Source organism: Erpetoichthys calabaricus, chromosome 16 (assembly GCF_900747795.2).
Source record: "Erpetoichthys calabaricus chromosome 16, fErpCal1.3, whole genome shotgun sequence".
Lineage (NCBI taxonomy): Eukaryota > Metazoa > Chordata > Cladistia > Polypteriformes > Polypteridae > Erpetoichthys > Erpetoichthys calabaricus.
In genome coordinates, this window is record NC_041409.2 from 90,605,710 (window position 1) to 90,623,399 (window position 17,690).

At 43.2% G+C, this 17,690-nt stretch overlaps 1 protein-coding gene across 1 annotated transcript; it reads right to left on the bottom strand.

The window, feature by feature from the left end:
• Window positions 1-1,008: 1,008 nt before the first annotated feature.
• On the bottom strand, window positions 1,009-15,891 carry si:dkey-248g15.3 (uncharacterized). The gene is made up of 5 exons (XM_028821155.2): window positions 15,743-15,891; window positions 10,746-10,805; window positions 9,932-9,948; window positions 6,583-6,603; window positions 1,009-1,272 (listed from the first exon to the last, which is right to left on the bottom strand). Exons 2-5 carry the CDS (start codon window positions 10,759-10,761, stop codon window positions 1,102-1,104), a joined length of 225 nt encoding a protein of 74 aa, XP_028676988.1. The 5' UTR covers window positions 10,762-10,805; window positions 15,743-15,891; the 3' UTR covers window positions 1,009-1,101.
• Between the last annotated feature and the right edge of the window lie 1,799 nt (window positions 15,892-17,690).

Below are 17,690 nucleotides of genomic sequence, written 5' to 3' on the forward strand. Positions count from 1 at the left end.
AGGGTGCGTGTTAACAGACAGTAACACCATGACTTTCTAATCGCCATCGGCTCCATCACAGCCACTGGCATCATTGGGTCTGGGGGGCTGTGTGTCTCGAGTGTCACCAGCGGTACCTTTCATTGTCCTGCCAGGATGAGTATGGCCACCGGCCGGACTCATCAACGACAAACTCGGAGCAGAGGGCAGACTCTGTGCGTCTGTGTACTTGTGAGAATAAAAGGTGGGCTGACAGATCCCAGAGTTGTGTGTCAGAGACATCCAAAATAAAGTGAAGGCAGTCAGGAGGCCACTTTCAATCCAACCTTTCAGTAACTCCATCTCAGTGTGAAGAAATCAGTTGAAATTGTATGCAAAACTGACCAGTTACTCAGGCCCATCCGAGACCCTATGACCCCCAGTGAAGAACAACAGTGGATGCCAATTTCGGGTGGCCAGTCAGTTTAGCATCCCAGCCAGGTTTCGCCTCCTTTGCCTACCAACCTGGGATGAGTGTGGCTGAGTGGCCAAGGAACTGGAATGCAAAGTGTGAGCTCACAGATTCAGACCCCACTTCTGAATCACTGTGGGAGACATCAGCTGGTAGAAGCCCACATAATGAAAAATGGAAAGGCACTATATAATAAGAAAGTTTATTGCTGTGTTTAAGGTGCCATTGCTTGACTTTGCTTACTTTTTAAGTTACTGCTAATAAATGAATGCTTCTGTGCTGAGCCCTTTGCGTAGTTCTTCCTTCTCAGTGAAATTCATCCTTTGTCTTTGTCTCCCTTAACATAGAAGTCCTCCAAATGTAAAGACTAGCAATTGAAGGAATGCATGGACTTGGTGCGCTTTAAGTGTGTGAAGACGCTCTACACTGTAAATGTAAAATGAATAATAACACATTAGAGTTTCCGTTTGATTGATTTGATGTGTAACTTGTGCAAGAATTTTACATGTCCTCCTGACCTCCCCAGGTCTCTTATAAGGAAGTGTGACCAGTTGAAATAAAGACAGGACGCTCACAAATATACAAAAGTACTGCTTGTGTATTGTAGATAATATTGATATACACTTTGGGGGTCTTTTGTTGGTTTTCTTCCAGTTGGACGCTCAGATCACTCACTTTTTGCCTTTGCCACACTCTTTGCCAGCATGCTCTCCTCCTTTACCATGGCACTTGCCTTCTCCTTCCTTGTGCTCTCCATGCTTGTGCTCCCCATGCTTGTGGTCATCATGCTTGTGCTCCCCATGGCAATGGCCTTCACCGTGTCCGTGTCCTTTTCCCTTTCCCTGTGAGGGGGTAAGAAGAACAAAGGAGTCGGTCACTTTCTCAATATTTGTACTGAAAGGAAGGCAAACGAAATGAGGAAGAGGAGAGAAATCTAGCAGACCAGGCTATGTGATGTGATGAGGAACTATTTGAAACTTTACACAATATATTCAGACAATAACAGAGAAATATTTGATATTAAAGGAATATTGCACCCCAGAAATTATATTTTTTATTTATTACATACCCCATGTAGTTTGCAGTGATGGCAGGGAAAAAATTTAAAACTCATTTTCTCATGCAGAAAGGAAATAACAGATTTTGGTAGAAGAGACATCCATGGCAACCAATGATGGACAACAACAAACTTTATCAAAATGGCCATGAAAGAATCTCACATTACTTGTGTTGCATATTCCACACGTCAAGTCGTCCAGTATTATGCTTGCAACGTACTAAACACATGCATTTTTACTACATAAACATCCATCCACCCATTATCCAATCCGCTATATCCTAACTACAGCCAACACAGGGTGCAAGGCGCCAACCTACCGCAGGGTGCACATGTACACCCACACACCAAGCACACACACTAGGGATAATTTAGGATCACCTAACCTGCATGTCTTAGGACTGTGGGAGGAAACCCACGCAGACACGGGGAGAACACGCAAACTCCACGCAGGGAGCGAACCCGGGTCTCCTAACTGCGAGGCAGCAGCGCTACCCACTGCGCCACCGTGCTGCCCTACTACATAAACAACTTCCTGAAAATTAAAATGTGCTCAGGAGAATTTGGATTGAACCCCCCCCTCTCCCCCCAATTTACTGGGAAGGAGTCCAGCTCAGTAACAGCTTTAAGAGCTAAAATTGCACTTCAAGGGACATCAACAAAAGGTGCACACTGAGAGACGAGTTCAACTAAAGATTAAAAGTTACAGAAGATCAGCTGAAGAAAATACGTGTATATCTGAGATGCTTTTACCAGCAGAAGGTGGTTTGACCCATGACATTTCACAGACCAAGTCAAGTTGGGGAGCATGCACTGGTACAGTGTGTTGCCACACAATGAAACAGCACGGGATCCCAGTTGGCAACCCCCCAGGCAGACACGCAGTCCAGTCCCACCCTTCGGAAATGACCCTCTTATCTGCCACAGCCTGGTGTTACGTGGGCGACCCTTTGGCCCAGTCCAGCCACTCGGGTCCCCAACAATGAGGATCTTACAAGCTGGACCACCCTCGGGGAAACACACCACATGGCCGTAGTGACGTAACTGACGCTCTCTCACAATGCAGGTCATGTGCCTCATTCGGGACTCCATGAGCAACACAAAGTCAAACCAGCAGTACCCAAGGATTCTCAGAAGAGACACAAGGAGTCCAGTCTTCATCTCAGGTCACTGGATAGCGTCCATGTCTCATAACCATATAGCAAGAATGGAAGCACCAGGACTCTAAAGACTTGGACCTTCGTCCTTTTGCCACACACTCTGTAGGTGGATACACCTTTTATTGGTCTGGTCACTCTGATGGCTGTCATACTCTTGTTGTAGCGGATTGGCTTCTTCCGATGGTGTCTGATGTCACTCCTTTTCACTGACCACTGCTAAATAATCCTAAGGTACTCCAGTTGTGCATACAAATATAAAGTAACGACGGGAGGCAGATTTACAATTCAAATGTTCAGGCGTTCTGAGTGTGGCTTGTTGCATTTTCATTCATGAAAATGTTTCCTGGAAATGGTTTACATGACAAATTTTTTTAAAAAGTACCTGCGTACTGTACACGTATTGGAAGACTTGATGTGTGGCTTATGCGACACAAGTGACATGAGATTTTTTTTAAAGGATGTTTTTGATGCTGTTTGCTTTTGTCCATTTTTGGTCAACATAGGTCTGTTCTACCAGAAACTTTGCTATGAAAACGTGAGTTTAAAATATTTTCTTGGTTATCACTACAAACTACATGGTGTAAGTAACATAAAAACAAATTTACATTTTTGGGTGGAGGGTTCCTTTAAGGGCGGCACGGTGGCGCAGTGGTAGCGCTGTTGCCTCGCAGTTAGGAGACCCGGGTTCGCTTCCTGGGTCCTCCCTGCGTGGAGTTTGTATGTTCTCCCCGTGTCTGCGTGGGTTTCCTCCGGGCGCTCCGGTTTCCTCCCACAGTCCAAAGACATGCAAGTTAGGTGAATTGGCGATTCTAAATTGGCCCTAGTGTGTGCTTGGTGTATGGGTGTGTTTGTGTGTGGTCTGCGGTGGGTTGGCACCCTGCCCGGGATTCGTTCCTGCCTTGTGCCCTGTGTTGGCTGGGATTGGCTCCAGCAGACCCCCGTGACCCTGTGTTCGGATTCAGCGGGTTGGATAATGGATGGATGGATGGGTTCCTTTAATTTAATTGAGAATATTACCCCCTGGACATTTGTGTTAGACACCTTCTGCTGTTATGGTAAACATCTCTCGTGTCCTCCACTCTTTTCTGCCTTGCCCTGAACAGGACCACCCATATTTCAACTTACTGAGATCTTGGGCTCAAAGCTGCCCACGGTGATCCTCAGGAGGGGGTACACTGGCTAGTGACCTCTGCTCCTTATTTTTTCCTCTAAGATACAGTAGTCAGTAGAATGAATGTTTATATAGCGCCCTTCGCAGTAGCCTACTGCATAGTAATGCTGTGTGGTGGACTGACTCCAGTCTTGTGCCAGTGCAGCAGCAAAAGTGCGCAGAGAAAAATGTGTGGTGACAAAAGGGCACAGAAATAAAGTGCCATAACAGATGTGCTCAGTGATGTTTACACATTTAAGGAATGGTAAACAGTCCTCAATAATCATTTCTCTATGACATAATCAGCAGATATACCAATCATCCTCAACATTAAAACCACCTGACTAATATTGTGTACGTCCCCCTCATGCTGCCCAAACAGATTTGACATATCAAGACATGGACCCCACAAGACCGCTGAATGTGTCCCATAGTATTTCATACCAAGACACTAGCAGCAGATCGTTTAATTACTGTATGATGTACTGTATGAGGTGGGGCCTCCATGGACCAGACTTGTTGTTCCAGCACATCCCACAGATGCTTGATAGTACTGAGATCTGGGGAATTTGGAGACCAAGTCAATACCATGACCATCAGGGACTACCATTGTAATTTTGTGAATTTTCCCTTGGGATTAATAAAGTATCTATCTATCTATCTATCTATCTATCTATCTATCTATCTATCTATCTATCTATCTATCTATCTATCTATCTATCTATCTATCTATCTATCTATCTATCTATCATTGCCATGAAGGGCTGTACATGGTGTGCAACAATCTTTAGGCGGATGGTATGTGCCAAAGTAACATCCATATGAATGCCAGGATCTAATGTTTTCCAGCACAATATTATCCTGACCATCACATTGCCACCTTCGACTTTCCGTCTTCCCATAATGCATCACGCCGCCATCTCTTCCCCAAGTAAACAACGCACAAGCACACAATCATCCGCACGTTCTAAAGGAAAACAGGATTCATCAAACCAGGCTACCTTCTTCCATTGCTCAATGGTCCAATTCGGCTGCTCACGTACAATTTGTAGGTATTTTCGGAGGTGATCAAGGGTCAGCGACCCGGGCACTCTGACCGGTTGGTGGTTACACAGCAAACTGTAATGCTCTGTGTGTTCTGACACCTTTCTTTCATAGCCTGCATTAAGTTTTTCAGCAGTTTCTTCTACATGAGCTCTTCTACGAGATCATACCAGACAGATCAGTTTTCGCTACCCACATGCATTACTGAGCCTTTAGCATGAATAACCCTTGCGACGGTTCACTGATTGTCCCTTCTTGGACCAGTTTTGGTAGGTACTAACCACTGTGTACCAAGAAACACTATACAAGACCTGATGTTTTTGTCGATTTTTCCTGCTTCTGACAAATCACCTTCAAGAACTGTTTAGTTGGTGCCTAATACATCCCACCCTTTGACAGGTGCCACTGTTACAAGATAATCAATGTTACCTGTCAGTGCTATTAATGTTGGGGCTGATCAGTGTTAATTTAATTTCAATTATGATATATAAGCCTCTTGTGAGTTGTGATTTTACCATTAAAAAGACAGTCTTTATAACTGAAAAGATACAATTTTTATATAAAAAGTAAACTACATATCTCTCTATTATATAAAAAAAATCGTGGGTCGAGACGTGATTTTCTCGGAGACACTTTAACATCCCATGAGACAAGGAGGACAGCTGCTGTACAGGCTTTTAAATGATCGACGCGCAGCGCAATACGCAGATCACGCAGCACAGCACCAGCAGCAGCAGCAAGCCAGCAGCTGATCGAGCATAGAGGAGGTAAAAATAAATGTATTTGTTTCCCATTGTATCACCGATTAAGAGGGGGTTTCGGAGGAGCGACCGCATCTCCTTAGCGTGTGTTCTGCCCCCCTCTTCACAACGCGAGAGGCAGAGACGTCAAGTGGCTGGCTCGTAGCGCGCCCCGGGGGGGTGGGCAAGCGAAGTGAGCAGGTGGCAAAGACCCCTAGTCCATAGAGAAAACAAAAAGCTGTGTAAATAAAAAGCTAAATATAATGTACACATTATGTGGAATCCATTGAAAAAGTCTAATATGTCAGGACTAACTGGAGCAGGCGGCCATTAAGTTGGGCATATCCTGATTTGGACACCTCTAGCTCTGGGGTACAGTATTCACAAGCTTGTCACAAGCAGCAGTTTTCCTAAGTGTCCACTAAATTAAATTTCACAGCGGCTGTCTGAAATGGAAAGAGCAAACTAGTTTCAGCTCTGCTTGAAAGATGGCTCTACTTGCATCCTGGCAGACATAAATTGTGAATACCTGACTGAAAAGGTGATTCGATAACCTTGAATGTGAGCTCAATTGTCACTGCACACTTTTGCCCCAAGCACTTTTGTTGTGCCACTTGCCCTATGCCTGATGCTGCAGGCAGGGGCACTGGCTCCCTGGGACTCCACGGCCTTGAGTAAACCATTTGGATGTTAATGTTGACCGATCACACACAGCAGGTCTGCATTACATGTTGGGAAGTACCAAAATAAGAGTCGTCAACCTGTGTGAATACAAACACATGAAGCACAAGATATCCAGACATGGCACACTCAGCCTACACTAAATAAAATTAATTATAACTTTCAACTTATTTTTGTATAGCGCACTTCACTGAGTGCAGGCACAGAGCAGAAGCTGTTCTACGCTCTCCTTCAGCCTCAAGTGTCACTCAATCAAGATTTGTATATAAAATGATTTATGTGTGCCCACATTAAAAGACAACAACAAAACAACTTCTTACCCCACATCCATGTTCACCGGCCTGGGAGAAAAGGAAAAAGAAAAAGATTAGCTCAAATAATTGGAAACCATTTTGAGATATTGTTTGGCTTATATTTCACTTCCAGTTTCTAATTTCATGTTCTACTTTAAATTTAAATAATTGAAAATTATACAGAGCAACCATTAACAGCATCACAGATAGTAATGGAGTGCAATCCAGCTGCTTAAATAAAAGTTTTATTAAACTGATGCTTATATACAAACTGACCCACAAACCAAAAGTCCAGAGAACAGCTGGGCCCAAAGCTCAACAGGCTGAACAACTTGGAGTCACGCAGGTGTCAGAAGTTGGGGCTGAACTGATAACACTGGATTTCATATATAGCGCCTTTCCATAGTGCTCACCATTTCAAAGAGATTCACAGCTATACCACAATTGTATCTGTATTAATACATTTGGGCTATTGGCAGGTGACTTCAATTATTCTGCGTCACAAGAGGCAGGGATTAAAATTGCGGCTTTAGGATTTAATGAAGTGCATTTTCATTTTCAGTCAGTGAGTCATTATCCAACCTGCTATATCCTAACACAGGGTCATGGGGGTCTGCTGGAGCCAATCCCAGCCAGCACCAGGCACAAGGCAGGAACAAAACCCGGGCAGGGTGCCAGCCCACCACAGGGCACACACACACACTCACACACCAATCACACACTAGGGACAATTTAGGATCGCCAATGCACCTAACCTGCATGTCTTTGGACTGTGGGAGGAAATCCACACAGACACGGGGAGAACATGCAAACCATTTTCATTGTTTATAGTACAAATGAGCAAGATGCTATTGGCTGTCAGAAAAAGGGTCAGGCACGAATGTGCTGGAAGATCGGCAACTCTGTCAGTAAATATGATTTTCAGCCATGTAATTTGACATGGTGCAGCAGCGAGATCAGCAACTGTGATCGGCAAATCTGACATGTCCCATGACAAAAAGTCGCATGGTGTGACATTGGCTTTATTTTACTGTTTCAAATTCAGCTTGGAAGATGTCACTTTAATGTGTACAGTTTCTATTCAGTATTTTCCTCGTTTACACATCATAGAGACACTGCCATCGGTGAACAGGTCCTCAAGTGGCTATTTAAATGAGCACAAAGTTGCACGCGTGTCTGCATCTTGTGCCAGAAGGTGCTACCTGTACAAGAAGCAATGCGGCAGTCTGAGCAAACCTTAGTAACATGTCACACACGCCACAGTGACAAAATATTTAATGAACAAAAATATTTCTTTAATGAAGTTAATGAAAAAAGTATAAAGTGATTCAACTTTCCATTAACCCATCCATTTTCAAAACCAACTTGTCAAGAGCAGGGGAGCTCATTGGGTGCAAGGCAGGAGTGATCCCTGGACAGGGCGAGAGCCCATTGTAGGGTAAAAACACACACACACACACACTAGGGCCAATTTAGCATTGCCAGTCCACCTCTGCATGTCCTTCAAAACACTTAACACCTGATGCCTACATTTTCTAACGTATAAAAATAAGAATGTGTTTACTGTATTTTGTACAATAAGCAGATAGAAAATAAAAAGTTTTTTGTGTTTTCAAAATCATTAACGAAGCTTGTGTAGTTTTTCAGAATTTAAGAATAAGGGGGATGTGCAGGACTGCAGTAACTACAGGGGGATAAAATTGATAAGCCACAGCATGAAGTTATGGGATAGAGTAGTGGAAGTTCAGTTAAGAAGTGAGGTGATGATTAGTGAGCAGCAGTATGGTTTCATGCCAAGAAAGAGCACCACAGATGTGATGTTTCCTCTGAGGGAGTTGATGGTGAAGTATAGAGAAGGCCAGAAGGAGCTGCATTGCGTCTTTGTGGACCTGGAGAAAGCATATGACAGGGTGACTGAGAGGAGCTGTGGTATTGTATGAGGAAGTCGGGAGTGGCAGAGAAGTACGTAAGAGTTGTACAGGATATGTACGAGGGAAGTGTGACCGTAGTGAGGTCTGCAGTAGAAGTGATGGAGGTGGGATTACATCAGGGATCGGGTCTGAGCCCTTTCTTATTTACAATGGTGATGGACAGGTTGACAGATGAGATTAGACAGGAGTCCCCATGGACTGTGATGTTTGCTGATGACATTGTGATCTGTAGCGATAGCAGGGAGCAGGTTGAGGAGACCCTGGAGAGGTGGAGATCTGCTCTAGAGAGGAGATAAATGAAGGTCTGTAGGAACAAGACAGAATACATGTGTGTAAATGAGAGGAAGGTCAGTGGAATGGTGAGGATGAGGGGAGTAGAGTTGGCGAAGGTGGATGAGTTTAAATATTTGGGATCAACAGTACAGAGTAACGGGGATTGTGGAAGAGAGGTGAAGAAGAGAGTGTAGGCAGGGTGGAGTGGCTGGAGAAGAGTGTCAGGAGTGATTTGTGACAGACGGGTATCAGCAAGAGTGAAAGGGAAAGTTTACAGGATGATAGTGAGACCAGCTATGTTATATGAGGTTGGAGACAGTGGCACTGACCAGAAAGCAGGAGACAGAGCTGGAGGTGACAGAGTTAAAGATGCTAAGATTTGCATTGGGTGTGACGAGGATGGACAGGATTAGAAATGAGGACATTAGAGGGTCAGCTCAAGTTGGACGGTTGGGAGACAAAGTCAGAGAGGCGAGATTGCGTTGGTTTGGACATGTGGAGAGGAGAGATGCTGGGTATATTGGGAGAAGGATGCTAAGGATAGAGCTGCCAGGGAAGAGGAAAAGAGGAAGGCCTGAGACAAGGTTTATGGATGTGGTGAGAGAAGACATGCAGGTGATGGGTGTAACAGAACAAGATGAAGAGGACAGAAAGATATGGAAGAAGATGATCCACGGTGGCAACCCCTAATGGGAGCAGCCGAAAGAAAAAGCAGAAGAAGCAGAAGAAGAAGAAGAAGAAGAAGAAGAAGTGCACTTTTACAGAATATCAAAATTTTAAACATGTTATTGTAAGTGAGATTTAAGTTTATACTACGAGCAATTTGTGATGATTTCAGATGTGATGTAAATATGTAGCAGTATGGTTATGACTCTAAAAAAACCCACCTATTTTTTATTGTTCATCTGCACCCAGGGCAAGCATTATGAAGCACTATGAAGTGTTAACGGTAGTTATCTTAAAAGCACAAAGTGGCAAGAATAAAATGAGCACTTGGAGGACTCCAATATCTGTGGCCATAATGTAAACAATCAATGCAGGGGGTCTTTTCTACAACAGAGCTGACCCCAGAGCCCAAAACTGACATTCTTTGTCCCGACGTGTTCATCCCACAGCTGTATGTGCAACAGGAAGGTGAAGTGAAAGAAAACAACAAATAAATGCAATCTCACCTTTCCGGCATCTTTGACTGCAAACAAAGAAGAAAAATAGTGGCGATTAGTTGTGCATTTTATCAGATGGCAGAATATCAATCACACTGACAAACCCATCCCTTAGCAAACACACTCAGCCCAGTTCAGAGTTGTGGGGTCTGTGTGAAGTGGGCCAGTACTCCATGTTGGTTGCACTATCTAGAGTGCACTAGAGATCTGAACTCTTTACCGTTGTACCTCTCAGTTATGCCATTGAGAGTACAGTACCAGGGTTTTTTCCATTCATACTGGAAGTGTTTTTAGTTATGATATGTAGTGCCAACACTTCTCAGAACCTCTCATTACAATAAAACCTGGGAGTTGCCATGAGGGGAGACCAAAGACGTTTAAGCAACATATATCTGTCCATCAATGGTAATCTGACGAAACAGAAACACCTTGAGTACTGACACTGTTATCCTCACTTCAACTACTGGTCTGGAGTCTTCCCCAGCAGCCTTAGGTGCAAGGCCACCACAGGCCTCACACACACCCACATGCACACTCATGGAAAGGGACATTTCCTTTAAAGTCTCCATTTCATGTAACGTTTCCGCACACTGGCAGTGACGGAGAAGGAAATGTGAGGCCACCTCCACTGATAGAAGCACACATATAAAAATAAATCAAATGACCTAATATTGGTAGTCACAGGTTATCATTGTCATCGGTGACAATGACTATCTTCTATGTTGTCATCTATCAGACATGCTGATTTTGGAAAAACATTTCTTTAGAGAGGGTTGGTGCGGGGTGTTGACAGCATATAAAGCTGCGCTGATTCAATTCCTACCTGGTTTGTCACTCATGGTTCTCCTTCTTCTGCTTGGATCTCCTTCTGCTTGGAAAAGAACTGAAAAATAAGAACAGAAAAAGACAGAAGTAAGGGATTGCAAGCCGAATGAACAATACATGACTGGGAGTGCAAAACTGAAATGCCGCAGGCGATTGAGTTGGCGTAAATGGCTGGCAAATGTCAGCTGATGGAAAACAAGAAACAAGAGGCTTCATTAAAGATTTTATATCTTCCACAAATAAATGGACGCATTGTCTCTTTACAAACAGCATGAGAAGCCGAGGAGCATCTCAGTTATTGCACGTTTCATTTATTCGTTCCATTTTCTATTACAACCAGTTGTGAAATGGTGACCCACGGTGATCATGCAGAGTCCAACTAGACTCTGTGGCTGTGATTTTGAGGGCTGACCACAGCACCTTATTTTAGCTGTTGATTCTTAATCTGTTTTCACATTTTGTTAATATGGAGAAAATAATGCTTAAGAGACTGGGTTAGCTCCACTGCCTATCAACTTCAGGGATTGGGGTTCAAATACTGATTATGTGGAGCTAGAATATGTTAACTGATAATTCTAAACTGACATGCACTTGAGGGTGGCCCATTATGGTCTGGTGTCCCATCTGAGATATGGCTGGAGGTGCTTTTGTGTTTTTCTAATGAGCATTTTACCCCTCACATTATTTTTAGTAAAAGGCAAATTCATACAGTGGAATATTTTGGAGAAACTTAAACAAATAAATATATATTGTGAAATGTGACAATAAATAAAACAATGATATATTAATATAAATGAAATGTGTCATGGGGCAGCACGGTGGCGCAGTGGTAGCACTGCTGCTTTGCAGTAAGGAGACCTGAGGTTCACTTCCCGGGTCCTCCCTGCATGGAGTTTGCATGTTCTCCCCGTGTCTGTGTGGATTTCCTCCCACAGTCCAAAGACATGCAGGTTAGGTGCATTGGCCATCCTAAATTGTCCCTGGTGTGTGTGGGCTGGCACCTGCCCGGGATTTGTTCCTGCTTTGCACCCAGTGCTGGCTGGAAAATGACTGACTGAAATGTTTTTGTGGCTTATATCATTATGTACTCATTGAATTATTTTTTCATCCTGAAATATGCAATGAAATGAAAACCCGTCAGAGTTGAAAGGGTGGGCCCGAATGAATACGGCATTTCAATTGGTGAATTGTCTTAGCAGCGAACGTGGACAATATATATATTACCAGTAATATATGGCGCACTGCACACTTGACTTTATCACTCCTAGTATTCCTCTTCTTTCTCTGTACATTTATCATTCGTTTGCTCAGAGGTTGCTGTGCTTGTTCCTTCCTGAGCAGATCTTCTTTACTCCACCCTAGCGGCCCGCTTCTTCTCTTCTTTTGTCAGCATCTTTTCGCGTTAAAACTGATTAAGTCATTGTTTGTGTTGCAATTGCTTAGTACGTTTTCTTTAATTTTTCACTTAAGCTGGCACTTAAGTCTTTAATCTGCCTTAAGAATGATTTAAGATATGAAGAGGTAAGGGAAGTGACGGCAAAGGTGGTAGGGATGAGAACGGCACCCATACACATGAGCCACACCACCACCCTACTGGCCGCTGCCGAGAGTTGATTCTACAACAAAATGAAAAGAGGAATAACCTTGGAGGTCAATCATCACCCCGAAAGCAGAGAGTAGATGTCACGTAGTATATGTGTACCAAATTTCAGGTCAATAGTTCAAACGCTTTGCGAGCTACAGGTGATATCAAATCCTGGACGGACAAATGGACAGCCACAGTAGCGTATTATACATAAAGATATTTGAAAATGTGTCCTATGTATTCCTTCATAAAGTTAAAGCCCTCCTCACAGGCAGGCTGATCCTGTTATGGGTATTTAAGTAACAGCCTCCATGATCACAGTCAGGCTATCATGTGGCTTACCGAGATTAGACTCTAAGCGAGAACCCACCGCAGTTGTGCACATGCATGGTATCACCAGGCTTAACCAGGTACTTCCACAAATCTTGTTTAATCTCTGGTTTTGCTGAGAATTAACGAGCAGCCGCCTCCAGGCGGGAACATCGGGGAGGTGTCATGTTTTTGCAGATGGAATAGGCATCAGGTTTTACTGCTTTCTCCGCCAGGTGTGACTGGTGCTGCTGTAGGGTATTTCAAGGTGATGGAAGCTGTTTGGACTTGCAGGCTCGTATTTATGAATTTCCTGTGCGGCACACCTAGCCACGATCACGCCCTGTGGAGTCTGTCCTCATTATCTACCTCTAGAATGTCAACACAAATTACAAAGCAAAGCTCATAAAACCAATCGGCCCACGCCCCGTTTAAAATGGTGTTGCCCTAGTTCTGCTGCAAAAGAATTTTATATAGCACTTTTTACAGAGATAAAGATTACAAGTGTTACTTTTTTAATGCACCCTCCACGCAACAAATTCCCTTTTATTAGATTTGAGAAAGGCGCTTTATAATTACATTATTGGATTTCTTTAACCCTTCATTTAATATTGGAGATTTTGCTGTGGCATTACATTCGCTTTCTTATAATCTTAGTTGTACTTTATATAACATTGTGTTTAATTTCTTGATAGTATCGTCTGCAGCCTCACAGCTATCTTCATCTTGATTTCTTTCCTTATGCCGTTGATACTAAACGCTCTCACAGAGCCTCCTCCTTATCCAGCCTTTATTTCATAATGCCTTATGACGCCTTATCTTTGTATGCCCTTACATTTAGCGCTGTGCCTTTCACAACAAGCCTCACCTTAAAAGGCTTTCATTGCTTTGCATCTTTGATTACATGCAAGGGGCTCGACTATGGCACAGTGAACAATTCATTTAAGCTTTTGTGCATTTTGTGTGGCATTTGAATGTTCTCCCTGTGCCCAAAGAGTTATTTCTTTGTTACTGTATTCCATTCATTTCCCCAATATGATTGAATGTCCTATAATCTACAAGTGCCCTGTCCAGATTGGGTTCCTACCTTTTTTCCATTGTACTTAACCAGAAACAAGTGGATGTGCAAATGGATGGACTGATGCATTTTATGCAGTGTGTGTCACATCATGTTCTACGAATTATGGCTTCAATTAAAATCTTCCATTCATTTTCTTAAATGATTGAGCAGTGAGAGCTCATCGTGGCAACTCTAGGACCAAACCTTGCATGGGATGGCAGCACGCTCACGCATACTCATTCATTCTGGGCAAAATCATCATCCCTACGTGTGCATCTATGGAAGGAAACTGGCGGAGCCTCAGAAAGACACAAAGAGAACAAGCAGACTCAACACAGATTGTGAGACCTACTTAAGCACCGTGTAGAAGCCCCACATGGAAATGTTCATTGGCCTCATGCATTTTTCTGTTGGTAATGAATGATGTGTCAAAGTCTGCATTGGGCACAAGGCAGGAAAAAAAAATCTTCACAATATGCTAGCCTGTGCCAGGGCACTGTCACTCAGAGACCCACAAATCAATCCTAAAGGAGTCATTTAGAGTTGGAAATCAAACTTCAGCCTGCACATATTTAGCATACCAGAGTACTGTGAGAAACAAAACACATACACACTGGAGGAGAACATTCAAACTCCACACAGGTAGTGACCAGGTCAGCACCAACCCCCGGCGCCTCTTGTCCTAAAGACGGCTATATGTCTGTTTTCTGAAGTTGGAGGGTTGTAAAGAGACAAAGCCAGTTAACTCTGGACAGTTTGAAATGCTAACTCACACCAATAAGAATTTGAATTACCAAATAACTCATTGGGCACATTTTTGGGAACCACGAGGGATATGAAAAGCTCACGGAGAAGGTGAGAACTTGAATACGTCATGTAGATAGTGACTGGGCAAAGAATCATTCATTCATCATTCATTACATTTATATAGCGCTTTTCTCAGTACTCAAAGCGCTATGCACACAGGGAGGAACCAGGAAGCGAACCCACAATCTTCCACAGTCTCCTTACTGCAAGGCAGCAGCACTACCACTGTGCCACCTGTGAATCAAACCCAGAAGTGTGAGGCAGCACCACGAACTACGGCACACTTGCCCCAATAGCAACCATCCATCCATTTTGTGAGCCTAATTTTCATCTGCAGTTTTGTGCTTAGCTGGCGCTCATTCAAGCAGCAATGAGGGTCAGGCAGGAACCAACCCTGGATGGGAGGCCGCTCCTTTGCAAGATGTCCACACTTTATATTTAGACAATTTAGGGCCACCAGTTAACTTTATGCAGATTTCTGGAATGTAGTGAAAGTCCCCAGAAGCATGGGGAGAGTAGGTAAACTCCATATAGACGCCATCTGGGCCAGGGTTCAAAACAAAGGAGTTACAGCTGTGATTCAGCAACACTAACAGCTGTGCCACCGCATGTAACTGGTAACTTGAGATTTTCATTAATTTTGTACACATCAAAAATTAAATAGACAATATAGACCATGTAGTGCCTTTCAATTTAATTGTTATTATAAACTCCAAAGCAGATTCGGTCATTATTTACATATATATATATATATATATATACATATATATATATATATATATATATATATATATATATATATATATATATATATATATATATATTGCCTTTCATCCAAATAGCTCCAATTACACAAAGCACTTTGTGCCATACCTATTTACAAATGCTGCATTTTATGTCGAGCAAAGAACATTAAATGTTGTTTCTGATAAAGTGCCTTTCACATTTATTATTAATCATAAAAATCTGCTGTCAGGCTGCTTTTAATATTGGCCATAATTGCATCTTCCAAAACTAAATGCCCTGATTAGGTGGAGCAGAAAATCTCCGACAGGTCACTAATCAGACATCCCCACAATGCAGCGGCAGCTGCATGTTGTCACAATCTTACTAATAATTTCAGTTTTCAAGGACTGCAGCATGCAATGTCATGTGTGTTTGCCTTTTCAGGGCTCCCATTAATCACAAAAGCAGTAAGGCTGCCACCCTGACCATCCCAGGACGCTGAACTTACCTTTGTAATGTCACTCAAAGCCTCTTTGCCGTTCCCAGTCAGTTGTCTCCAGTATTTATAGAGCCTGAGCTAGGAGATGGAATGCGGTTTAAACAGGCTTCCTGTTGAGTCACGAGTCACGTGTCACAGGCATGGGAGGGAACGGCTATTAAACCAAAAACAGTGTCCTTAGAATTAAAGACGTCTAAAAAAAAAAAGAAAGAAAAGAAAACAGCAAGAAAAAAAAGACAAACGCACGCACGGAGTCTGCCAACTGCCACTGCTAGCAATGAGCATTGTGGAGAGGCTTTGCAAGGCAGGGTGTGCTAAGGCTGCTTTCTTTACAGATTTGCCCCAAGGGGTCATCAGATGCTGGTCAGAAGACATGTCAGCCAGGCAGATGAAACAGGACTCAGGCTGATGGCCCAGGTAAGTAGCTGGCGGCCTATCTGTCAAAATGAGCTGCCCAAGGTGACTGGGTTCAAGATTGAAATGGGGGAATTACAACAATGAAGGTGTGAAAAGAAAAAAATAAATGGGTTGTAATGTGTCTAAATGTGCAGTCCCACATGGGGAAGGGTAGAACCTGAAAACGTCATGCAGACAGTGACTGGGCAAAGAAGTAAACACGGCTCCCTGGAGGTGTGGACTTGCCCCAGTAACGGCCATTTAAGGTAGAGAGTTGCAATCGAATAAGGAGAAACAGTATGGGTATGCCTGTCCTCACCAAAACCAAAGGGGGAAATAAGACTTCCTGCCAGCCTGATAAGTGAAACAAAATTACACCTTTTATGGCCTAACTGAGCAGATTACAAAATGCAAACTTTCGAGGCAGCTCAGGCACCTTCTTCAGCCAAAATGTAAAAAAGAAACTGGAATTACCTGTACACTGAATGCAAATTCAATGTATTCTGTTACACTGACTCCAAGATGAAGCACCAACCACTGACGCTAAATTTTTTTTAAACCACTACTACCAGACTATATACTGTATACCCCGAAATGCATCACGTCCTCATGACACACCTGAAAGGTGAAGGTGGTCTTGCCTTGCTTGAAATTTTCCACCTTTAAGGAATTAACATCCAATTCCTTTGACTAATGCACAGACCAGTTCTTTTAGATCACTTCTGAAAGCAAACCCATAATAAGACCCGTAAGGGGGGTGTAATTAATAAACTTCACCATTCTTATAAATTCCACATGCAAAATGCAGCTGCTGTTATACTGCAAATAAATATGGTGATTAGACACAAGACTATTGGGCACCAACACTCAGGGTGAGGGGCTTAGGGGCAGAGCCCTTCAGTTTCACCGCCAATGATGCAAGGACTGATTGATAACTCATTTTTGTCAGTTTGTCAAAAAGCTTGAGAGGAACAATTGTTTTAATGGCAGACCTCAAGCCAATGAAAAGGAGGAGGCTTCCTGAACAGCCGATTGTAATTACTCCAATAGATGACAGCCTACTGAATTGCAAAGGTGTGGGGGACCTGCAGACACATCAGTAATTATTGAAGGGTGCCTTGCTGCGTGCCTACATGGCGAACATTGAAGTGACCATTCATTTGGGGTGCATACATTAATTATTGTGGGTTCAAGTGCTCTTGGGGTGTAGCCCGGTATATTCTTGTTTGCATCTATTTTTTTAAAAGGCGTTTTCATTCTCCTGACATTTTAGCATGACAGAATTAGGCCATTTCTGACATGAATCTGTCTGCCCGATTATTAAAAAGAAGAATGTCCCTCAGCACACAATTGGTAAACAAGATCAGGTTGTTCCTGCAAATCTGCTTTCTTTCAATAATAATAATGCATATTTGTGTGAGGAGTGCTGCAACGGATGCCAGTTTACATTTACTTGTGAATGACATAAAACATTGGCGTGCACATGAAGGGGGTCATCAGCAAATGATATTGGGATACTTCCCCAGAGGTATCTCATGACAGGGCTGTCTGAAGCGGTGTG